The sequence below is a fragment of the Nicotiana tabacum genome, chromosome 2, assembly GCF_000715075.1.
Source record: "Nicotiana tabacum cultivar K326 chromosome 2, ASM71507v2, whole genome shotgun sequence".
Taxonomy (NCBI): domain Eukaryota; kingdom Viridiplantae; phylum Streptophyta; class Magnoliopsida; order Solanales; family Solanaceae; genus Nicotiana; species Nicotiana tabacum.
In genome coordinates, this window is record NC_134081.1 from 404,211 (window position 1) to 415,979 (window position 11,769).

The 11,769-nt window shown below is 34.2% G+C and overlaps 1 protein-coding gene across 1 annotated transcript; it reads left to right on the forward strand.

Moving 5' to 3' along the window:
* Positions 1-1,880: 1,880 nt before the first annotated feature.
* LOC142168766 (putative purple acid phosphatase 20) lies at positions 1,881-8,366 on the forward strand. Its single transcript, XM_075229750.1, has 5 exons — positions 1,881-2,241; positions 4,660-4,954; positions 5,693-6,267; positions 7,740-7,828; positions 7,924-8,366. Exons 1-5 carry the CDS (start codon positions 2,098-2,100, stop codon positions 8,102-8,104), a joined length of 1,284 nt encoding a protein of 427 aa, XP_075085851.1. The 5' UTR covers positions 1,881-2,097; the 3' UTR covers positions 8,105-8,366.
* Positions 8,367-11,769: the final 3,403 nt, after the last annotated feature.

Genomic DNA, 11,769 nt, shown 5'->3' on the forward strand with positions numbered 1-11,769 from the left:
AACTGGATTCCGACCCCGATATCAAAAAGTCAACTCCCCGGTCAAACTTCCAAACTTTAAATTCCTAACCATTTCAAATCTAATTTCACTACGGACTTTCAAATAAAATTTCGATCACGCTCCTAAGTCCAAAATCACTATACGAAACTGTTGGAATCATTAAAATTCTATTTCGGGGTCGTTTGCACATAATTCGACATCCGATCACTATTTGAACTTAAACTTTTAATTTTTTTATCAAAATTTCATATCTCGGGCTAGGGACCTCGGAATTTGATTCTGGGCATACGCCAAAGTCCCAAATCACGATACAGACCTACCGAAACTATTAAAATACTGATCCGAGTCTGTTTGCTCAAAATGTTGACCAAAGTCAACTCAGTTGAGTTTTAAAGCTCTAATTCACATTTTAATCCATTTTTCACATAAAAACTTTCCGAAAAATTTTACGGACTGCGCACGCAAGTCGAGTAATGATAAATAGTGCTTTTCGAGGTTTTAGAATACAGAATTAATTATTAACTTTAAAGATGACATTTTAGATCATCACAATAAGATTATGTAAGATATAAATTGATTCGAGCGGTCACTAGGGACTTCGAGGTTTATATTCTAAGTTGGACATTTTCTGTATCTTAATTTCCATTCTGAATTTAAGATTTACTTTTGAATTGATTGAATTTTTCAAAGGATAATTAATGGAGCTTTCCAATTTATAAGAAGGAATATTGAAGTACAATTTTCAAACAGCCAGACTTTTTTATAGCAGTCATCTTTTATAAATACATTTTACTATAGTGGCTAAATCATTTTTGAACCAAATATTCATGTCTCGTTTATTTCAGACATTTTTTCTGTTATTTCAGGTATTTTTTGACTGCTATATACACATAAGTTTATATGTATGTGATCATTTTACTATTCATTATAAAAATCATATATGTTGCTAATATATTCACTAATCGGACTCATAAAACAGTATCTTGAACTGCAATTATAAACCTTTTTTGATAAACTTATATATATGACTTTACCATATATATATAAGTGAAATTCATTGATATTATTTTCAAAAGAGTTCTTCCGAAACATATCCAGAAGATTCATTTCTGTGTTTTAAGTGTCACCTGTCTAAGTTGGCCACGTGTGATTATGACATCCGTCCTAAAAAGACAAATTTGATAAAACATGTAACATAGGAACAGCCCATGAGAGTTGTGAATTCTTGAAATTCGCCTTCAATTTCTTCTAATCCATACTTTAACAAGCTTCAACTAAACTCAATATTTTCGATATAAAATATACTACATATCTATGGGGACGAAGCTAAGTAGAGGAGAGAAATTCACCTTCGTTGGTAAATTACTCTATAAAAAAAGAACAAAATGATATTTTTTGTTATATGCAAAGAAATTTGGGAAGGGAAGTTCGAGCAATGGTAAAGTTATTTACGTGTTAGTTATAGGTCACGAGTTCGAGTTATGAAAGCAGTCACTAATGACTACTTTAAGATAGACTATTTATATCATACCCCTTAAGGTGTGATCACTCCCTGAACCCGACCCTGTGTAAAGACGGATTACTTTATGTATCGAAGTGCCCTCTTTGCGTTGGAAGTGTTGAATCCCGTTGACATGATATTCTTCTATAGTTGTACATGCGATTCAAAAGTGTTTTTGTTTACAAGATCAAATGACAATATATGATATTCTAATTTTTTTTTTTGAATCTCTGTTGTATAAATTTTTGGTTTTGTTATATTAGATATTTAGGCAAAAAAATTATTAAACTTCAATAAATATAAAATATTAAATTTATTAATTCAAAAATATTGTATATTATTGCATACACATCGGTTCCAAAATAACTACACAACTTAGTCAAAACATGAAACATAGTTAGAGGAACTACATATAAGAGTTGAATAAGATTTTCGTAATCGTGAAATCCTAGAAATTCACCTTCATTTTCTCTTACCGCCACCCCCTAAACACTGATCCTTATATAAATACACTTATTATTGGCCTTTTCATTCATATTCCCATAGAAATTTCTATATATATCTCCTTCTACTTTTCCCCTCTCAAATTTATTGCCATGGCTGATGTTAAGGTTCTGCTGCTGTTTGTATTAGCAATAAGCTTAGCCATTGATTGTTCAGTTTCATATGATAGACCAAAAGCAAGGAACTCCATCTTTGTATCTTTATCTGATGATCTTGACTCTTCTTCTCCCCAACAGGTAATTAATATTAACCCCTCATTTCAATTCCATTTTTATCACTCCCTAAGATATGTGTTTTCCTATGTAATTATCAAAATCTTGTTATAGTAAATTCATTTTATTTTTAGTAGTGACAAAGATTTGAACTTTGTTCGTCGTAATTGCTATCTCGGTACTTTTATATGTGATTTAAAATTTTGACATTTGCAAGAATTGCTTCGGAAGTGGGTGAACTTGATTTTTTGACGTAGTTTGTCTCATAGGCAAAACTTCAAGTTTAATAAGTGTTGTGCAAGGGAGTCAAAAATTAACACCGTCTAGTTTCAAAGTCATTGGGTAAAATTTTCTGAGTATTTAATGACATAATTGTAAGATATTTGACTAGATTATATGTATCTCTTCCTTAAAGGAGTGATTAGTTACCATATACTTTCTTGAAGTCATAAGGTTGGAATTAAAATGCCAAATATTTTGGAATTTGTTTTTTGAATTAAGGAACACATAAAAAGGACGAAAGTAGTACATTGGGTTTGTTAACGTTGTATACAATTGTAGATTCCAAGATTTAGCATGTGCTGTTCCATTAGTTGTCAGCCTTCGTACATTGGCTTCATCGAAAGTTACAAGAATTTGGTGTCAGTAGATTTAATTTACTGTTCTCCCGTCGTGGTTAATTTATTTTTTTATTTTGATTCAAAATAAATGTATATTTATATAATTAAAAAAAATTAATTTAATTTTTTAAAATTATACTTATGTACATATCCCTAAAAAGTCTTTTACTCCTCACATTAACTATATTGCAACATTTAATTAAGGATAGTTTAGTCACACTAATTATTTTTATCTAAAATTTTGTATTTCTTTAATGGGTGTACCCAAAGCAAATTGATCACTTATTATGAACCGAACGGAGTATACTTAAATAGTCATTGTGTTCACTTTCTAAGGCACCAACTTGGGCGGTGCGTCTAATTGAGGAGGTTGAGCTAATTAATATATATCATATTCACCGTCTAGCCTAACATGTTCACTTAAAAAAAAAATTGAAATTACTGACCAACTCCATCATTAATCTATAGTTAATTGTTCGTAGCTAATATAAGTTCTTAATAATTTATCGCTAAATAGGATGAGCAACGAATTTTTCCGTTTAGCGCTGATTCCTGTTTTTTTAGTGGTGGATAGTTTACTTCTATGTTAACTTGACGATGTGTGTATATATTTTCATTTATTCTCTTTTTATTTCTATTCAATTGTCCTTGGTACAAGTTATTGTTAAGTTTGGTCAACGAGATAGTAGGCCACCACTAAATATGTTTGAAAATGACTAAACTAAAAAATAAAAATATCAAAGCAATTTAATCTGTATTTGTTCAATAGTATTCTGTTACGAACAAATTCATAACCCTACTTTTCTGTCGGTCCAATGACACAAAATTACAAAATTTTAAGTCCTTTCCATTTTAAACAGCAACTAGAACACTGACTCTTAATTCAAGAACAAATGAATATTTGAAACTAATTTTATTTTGCAAGATCAATACTTTCTATTGTAGATATAAGTAAATTACTACACTTTCTTAACAATACAAATTTTTAGTGAGTTAGATTCACACAATTCAACATGATATTAGTGAAACAAAAGCTCTTAGGTCTCATTGGGACTTTCATGTTCTTAAGAGTAGCCCGCTGCACGAAATATCTCGTATTCACGCAAGATCCGGAAAAGAACCTCACCCAAAGGGTGTGTTGTAGGTAGTCTTAAGTTGCTCCAATACGGCAGTTCAGGTGCCGCACCCGTCTCGATGTGATACTAGTATGGGTGTGGGTATGAGATCCGTATTGGATATGGTCAAATAATTTTGGGTACTTTGATCATGACGGATGAAAAAAATTCGATACGAGATATAATAGCATAAACTAGGATAGAAAATAGCATACCTTATGTAGAAAATCAATCATTTACTTATCTACAACGTGAGAATAAAAAAGAAATCAGCACTTTATAAGTTATAGAGTACTTAAGTATTGCTCAGAATTCCTCGTAATATAGAGATTTTTTTATTTTTTTATTTTTTTAATTATTTTTAGCTGGATTCTCGCACCTATATCTGTACTAGGGTCTCCCAAATCTTAGAATTTATATCTCGAAGGATCCGTACCCGTGTGGGACATCTGCACTCGTGTACGAGCAGCTTAGAGACAACCTACCTTGATGCAAGTATCAGTGGTTGATTCTACGGCTCGAACTCGTAATTTATAGACTACTTTCATGTTCTTAAAATGTGAAAAGAAAAAACAAGTGAGCACAAGAGTTAGGATTTATAGAAACCTAATGCAAATCCCTAAAATAAAACGTTCTGATATATTGTCTAATAGTTTAAGCTTTTAGACGGCGATTAGTACTACAACTTTAGCCATCTCCACTTTTAGGTGCATATTTCCATGGTTGGAGAAGACAAGATGAGGATTTCATGGATAACCGAAGACTCCGGCACGCCGGCGACGGTGCAGTACGGTACAACTCCGGGAAGCTACCCATTTTCAGCAAATGGGGAAACCACATCATACAAATATATTTTGTACAAGTCGGGGGAAATTCATAATGTTGTTATTGGGCCTTTGAAGCCCAATACCAATTACTATTACCGTTGTGGCCCAGATTCAAGCCCCGAGTTCAGTTTCAAAACCCCTCCAGCTGGATTTCCCATCAAGTTTGCAGTTATAGGTACTAACCCTACCTGAATTAATTTTAGTGTTCTTGACACATATAACTGGCCGAATTTACTGTTTAATTTTCCTAGTTAACTGTACAAAATTATATATACAGTTAAATCTCTCTATAACAACCTTGTTTACTTCGGATATTTTTGGCTGCTATAGTGAAATGCTGTTATAGAGAACACATATTATAAAATAACATGAAATATTGGTTCCAAAGAAAACGTGGATGGTATAGTAAAATGTTGTTATAGAGAATAAATATTATAACATAACATGAAATATTAGTTTTCCCAAAGAGAACTTGGATGTTATAGTGAAGTGTTGTTATAGAGGATGACTATTATAAAGGAATTAGATTGTATATTATACATACATTATACAAACATATTATATATATGTCGACTACTTTTAGTTTAAGCGGTCGGTTGTACAACTATTAGGTTAATTCTTCTTAATTTTACCCACTTTAATAAATATTTATACTTAGTTTTAAGTTATAACATGTAACATACTGTATTATTCAGTATATCATTTTACACTTATTTAGCTGGTTAGTGGCAATTGATTTTTAAATAACTTGATTGTATAATAATTTTTTATACTGCCAGCATAAGTAACTCAAAATGGGATGGAGGAAGCTGTATAATATAATATGCATGGCCTTTTTTTATGCTCATATTCGAGTGTATTAAGATTTTACGATTAAGCTAAGTAGTAAATATATATAGTATATGAATTACAGGTGACTTAGGGCAAACTGATTGGACAACATCAACTCTTGATCATATTGCAAAATCAAATTACGACATTTTGTTATTGCCCGGGGACTTATCGTACGCGGACATGGTCCAGCCACGATGGGACTCGTTTGGCCGGTTGGTTGAACCGCTCGCGAGCCAACGGCCGTGGATGGTGACTCAAGGCAACCATGAGATTGAGAAATTTCCAGTGGTTCATACCCAACCTTTTACTGCCTACAATGCAAGATGGCTAATGCCATTTGAGCAAAGTGGTTCAACTTCAAACTTGTACTATTCCTTTGAAGTTGCTGGAGTTCATATCATTATGTTGGGCTCCTATACTGATTTTGGGCCTGACTCGGCCCAATACAACTGGCTCGATACCGATTTGAAGAAAGTTGATAGAACAAAAACTCCATGGTTGGTTATTCTTTTACATGCACCATGGTATAATTCTAACACTGCTCATCAAGGAGAGCTTGAATCTTATGGTATGAAATCATCTATGGAGGATTTACTTTTCGAGGCTCGTGTTGATATCGTTTTTGCTGGGCACGTTCACGCCTATGAGAGATTTGTAAGCTTCTTTTTCACTCTTAGATCTCTTTATTTTTCTTTCTTGATGATCACTAGGATTCCGAGAGTCTATCGGAAACAAACTCTCTATCTTCTCAGAGTAGGGGTAAGGTATGTGTACACACTACCCTCCTATACCCCACTAGTGGGATTCCACTGGGTTTGTTGTTGATGATAATGATCACTAGGATGTCGAGAGTCTATCGGAAACAACTCTCTACCTTTCCAGGGTAAGGGTAAGGTCTGTGTACACACTACCCGCCTCATACTTCACTTGTCGGATTCCATTGGGTTGTTCTTGTTGTTGATGATGATGATCACTAGGATGACGGGAGTCTATCGGAAACAACCTCTCTGTCTTTCCAGGGTAGGGTAAGGTCTGTCTACACACTACCCATCCCAGATCCCACTTGTGGGATTCCACTGGATCTATTGTTGTTGTTGATGATCACGAGGATAGCTTCTTGACAAAATAATCACCTCTAATATGTAGAATATCTTGAAATGGCTATCAATTTAATCACAAAAAGTAGGGGTGTCAATGGTTCGGTTCGGCCGGTTATTTTATAAAATTTGTACCATTCCAATTTTCGGTTATTCTATTATGTATAACCAAAATTAGACTTTTCGAAACCATCCCAATCATGTCAGTTTCTCTTTGGTATCGGTACGGTTCGGTTAATTTTCGATATTTTTTTAAATATCATGTAAAATTCACCAGTAAAAGTAGAATGCAATAACATACGTTCTTTTATAAGATTTAGCAAAACTCTCTAGATATTTTTACTGTTTAAAGGGTGATGAATTAAAAAAAATCAAAGATGGCTAGAGTATTAGATACATCAACTATTCTACAACAACGTAAAAGAAATCAAGCAAAAGCAAATAAAATATAAATCACACGAGTGGAAAGATATGGACTCAAGAATAAAGTATATAGAAGATTAAATATTCAAAAAGATAAATCTAAATTATATGAAAGGAAACATATTCAATACATTGTAGTTTGCTACTTATAATTGGTAGAATACTTTGTATTTTGCTAATAAAGATACTTGAATTAAGTAGAAGTAGCATAATAGGTTTTAGGAATTAGTATTTTGAGTTTAATTATTTGTTGGTTTGTAATAGTTTTCATAATTCCAAGGCCCAAAGAAAAATTTAATGCATTATTTTTTTTAAACTTACTAGATAAATATATTTTTCACATGTAAAATGTATTCGGTACGGTTCGGTATTTTTTGGTTTATTTTTATAAAATAAAAAACCTACCCTAATTATCGGTGTGGTTATAGATTTATATAAAAACCTATGATTTTTTAAAAAGAAACCTAAAAATCGGTTTGGTGCAGTATGATTCGGTCGGTTTAGTCGATTTTCGAATATACATTGACACCCCTAACAAAAAGTATGTTACCGTGAGATGATTTCCTGACAATTAATTCTTTTTTTGTGTTTTAATTCATGATATAGACTCGAGTTTACAAAGACAATGCTAATAATTGTGGTCCAGTATACATCACAATTGGAGATGGTGGTAATAGGGAAGGCCTCGCTAGCAAGTAAGTTCGGCCCACAAAGTATTCCGCGTTTCATTTTCTTATTTCATTTTTTGCACGTAGAAATATATTGACCCTTTTTATTGATCAATTAATAGGTATATAGATCCTCAACCAAAAATTTCACTATTCAGGGAGGCAAGTTTTGGACATGGAGAATTTGATGTGGTAAATGCAACTCATGCAAAATGGACATGGCATAGAAATGATGATGATGAAGCTGTCGTTGCTGATACTATTTGGATAACAAATCTTGCTTCTAATTCCCCTTGTAAATGATAAAGTAACATTCAAACTGAAACAAAATGCTCCCCACCCAATACTTGTGAGATTATAGACTTGGAAAAGAATTTAAAATTCGAAGTGACGATAATATACTTCGAGTTTCAAGTCCAGGAAAAAAGGACCAGCTCAGTTTCAAACTTTGCTAAGAAGTTGCCTTTTTATTATTTTGTTTATAATTAAATAGTTCAATTATAAAATAAAAAAGAATGATGGATCTCTATTGCATGTTTGCCCTCCTAGGGTAAGGGTAAGACTGCGTACATCCTATATTTTCCAAACCCCATTTGTGGGAATCCACTGGATTGTTGTTATAATAACAGATCTCTATCATTCTTTAAGGGGTTGTTTCATTACTAGGATGGGATAGATAGGGATATCTCATGGGATTATTTATCCCACCTTCTATATGAAATAGTTAACACTATTTTAGCACAAAATGGTTCAGCGGATTAAGTAATACCTATAACCAAATGCGGGATATTTTATCCTTGAATTGGGCTATCCCTTATCCTACCAACCAAACGACCCCTAATATTGTATCAAACTAAAGTTGTATTCGAATAATTAATTGTGAACCTATTAACTAAGACGAGCTACAAGCTAAGCTCATGCTGCAATGTTTTCATTTTTTTCTTGTGTTACTTCTAATGAGATTATTCTACTGTTTCATTATGCTTTTGCCTGTAGATAATCCAGTATACTACACTTATATGTCTCTTAAAATTCCAGCAGTATCCTTTAGCTTCGTGACAATTTCATTGTTCTACTGATCTTTCATACTGTTTTCCACGTCAATTACCTTACATAATGACAATATTTGTTCCGGAAGGTTAGGTACTATCGGAAACAACCTCTTTAACTTGTGTAGGGGTAAGGTCTGTGTACACTTCATCCTTCCTAGATCCCACATGTGAGATCATGCTAGATATGTTGTTGTTGTTATTTTAGAAGGCGGAAAAACTGTTTTGGTTACATGTAATTTAAGATAGGGAAATTGGTACCATACGATTATTTTTAGAATTGAGAAATCCTTAGGGAGCTAGCTGGCACATGTTTAGAAACTGTTGGAGTTCCAGATCTGTCTCAGCCCACTACAAAGTTCAGCAAGCACAACAAGAGTCCAACCTCCTTGACCCATTAGACTTAGTTTAATTATTCAATATGTCTATTCTTTTGATATAAATATATAAAGAGATCTATTTTTTTAACCTTATACAGATTTTTCAATCACTCAATAATATCATTTTCTTTCTCCACACGCTCATCTATGTTCTCTCTAAAACCTAGGATTTGCATCACACATTTTATCAAATCTAGCTCGAATTCTGAATGTTATCATGGTATAAGAGCAAGGAATTGACTAGCTCTGATCATTCCTGTTCGTCCGGTGTTACCCTTGTCGGGTGATTCGACATTTTTGTTTGATTTTTTGGTGGCCATCTTACGGTGTTCAGGCGAGTTTATCAGAGATATGTTTTTTGACTGTTCTATTGTTACGGTTTTCCTTTTTCGAGTTATTGTTAAAGTTTGGTAACTTTTCTTCATTCTCGTTTTTCGCTACTGCTTCTGTGCACTTGTGTGGGTTTTCTTCGGAATTTCACTCATTTTGCTCGATTGTGTTTGGTGTGGGTGATTTTGTCTCAGTGAAATTATTGTCTGATTGTTTGTGTGATAATCATAATCCGAATTTGCTTTAGTATAGTTGAAATATGGGATCTGTTGGGGATTCTACTACTGACAGCTCTTCCAATACCTCTTCTACTGTCGAACTGTATCATCCCTTATATCTGTACCCTTCTGACTCCTCTGGCACAGTATTGCTGACTAAATCTTTTAATGGCATGGGTTATGGAGGTTGGAGGAGTATGTTGATAGGTTTATCCTGCAAAAATAAATTAGGGATTATTAATGGGACTGTCGTTAAACCAAATGAAAACTCTCCTCTGTTTGAACCATGGTGTCGATGTAATGATATGGTGACTGCTTGGATATTAAACAGTTTAGAGACAAAAATTAGGGAAAGTGTTATGTACACCGAGTCTGCCCAAAAACTATGGAAGGAAATTGAGCAACGTTATAGAAAACCGAATGGTACTAAGCTCTTTCAGATCAGAAAAGGCCTTGCTTCCATCTCCCAAGGTTCTTCAAGCATTGCTTCTTATTTTAGTCGCATTAAGAAGCTTTGCGATAAGCTGGCCTATTCCATCTCTGTCACGACCCAAAATTCTAACCTGTCGTGATGGCGCCTATCTCGATGCTAGGCAAGCCGACAATCTCAATAAACCACAATTTTTTTAAGTTTAAAAATATAATATTTAAACCCAATCCACAAATCTCGCAAATACCGATACAAACACTTCCAAAACCTGGTGTCATTGAATACATGAGCATCTACTATGAATATAAGTTTGGAAAATACGATCCATAATAGTCTGAGACCAAATATAGTAATTAAGGAGATAGGGAAGGAGAGGCAAGGTTTGCGAAACATGACAGCTACCTCAGAATCTCTAGAAAAATCAACTGTGCGAAAGAATCAACACCTGTTATGTCCGGGAATACCTGAATCTACACACGAAGTGCAGGGTGTCGTATGAGTGCAACTAACTTAGCAAGTAACAATAATAAATAAGAAACTGAAGATAGTGACGAGCTACATGGTTACAGTTCATTTTCAGTGATTCCAGCAAAGAGTAGACATGCTATCAACTCCAGCAGTTTAAATCAAATCAGTTTTATACAGTTCAAGTTCATGTAATCCGGATATAAAATCTTCAGAGAATGAAAAGCAACAAATGAAAAGCAAGTACAGCCTCTCAAGACAACAATTACTCAACTCATCACAACAGCTCAACCACTCGGCTCTCATCCCTCAGCACTCACACTCAATGGGTACCCGCGCTCACTGGGGGTGTACAGACTCCGGAGGGGCTCTTACAGCCCAAGCTCTATAATCTGCACGGACAACTCACGTGCCATAGTATAAATATATGGATCCGTACGGACAACTCACGTGTTGCATGGACAACTCGCGTGCTATAGTATAATATAAGGATCCGCATGGACAACTCACGTGTTGCTCGGACAACTCATGTGCTATAGTATAATATCTCACAATCAGGCCCTCGGCCTCACTCAGTCATAAATCTCTCCAGTCTCTAGGGCTCTCAATAGTCATGATACTCAGCCCAAATAACAATAATATGATGCATCAATAATGAACAATAGAGACTGAGATAAAATAAATAAGTAAACTGCGACTGAGTAAAAAACAATAATTTAGCATATAATTCAACATGTACAAGACCTCCGTAGTATTCACAGCACCGTCGCATAGCCTAAGCATGCTTCACTGTCAAATTTTTATAGCACGGAAAGGGCACATAGCTAATGACAAGCTTATTCAACTTTTTTGTTTCATGGAATGGACCAAGTCCCAATTCCCACGGTGTATGCCCACACGCCCATCACCTAGCATGTGCGTCTCCTCCAAAATACTCATATAATATAATAATCTGGGGTTTCATACCTTCAGGACCAGATTTAAAACTGTTACTTACCTCAAACCGTAAAATTCTTATTCTGCTAAGCCTTTGCCTCATGAATTGGCCTCCAAACGCCTCGAATCCCTATGTTTTTCCTTGAAAATCTATCAAAAA

Bases quoted from the DNA above. Each gene is read 5' to 3' on its own strand.
- LOC142168766 (XM_075229750.1), top strand. From the start codon at position 2,098: ATGGCTGATGTTAAGGTTCTGCTGCTGTTTGTATTAGCAATAAGCTTA. The intron at 4,955-5,692 runs GTACTAACCCTA...TATGAATTACAG, and splicing joins CATCAAGTTTGCAGTTATAG to GTGACTTAGGGCAAACTGAT. The intron at 7,829-7,923 runs GTAAGTTCGGCC...ATCAATTAATAG, and splicing joins AGGGAAGGCCTCGCTAGCAA to GTATATAGATCCTCAACCAA.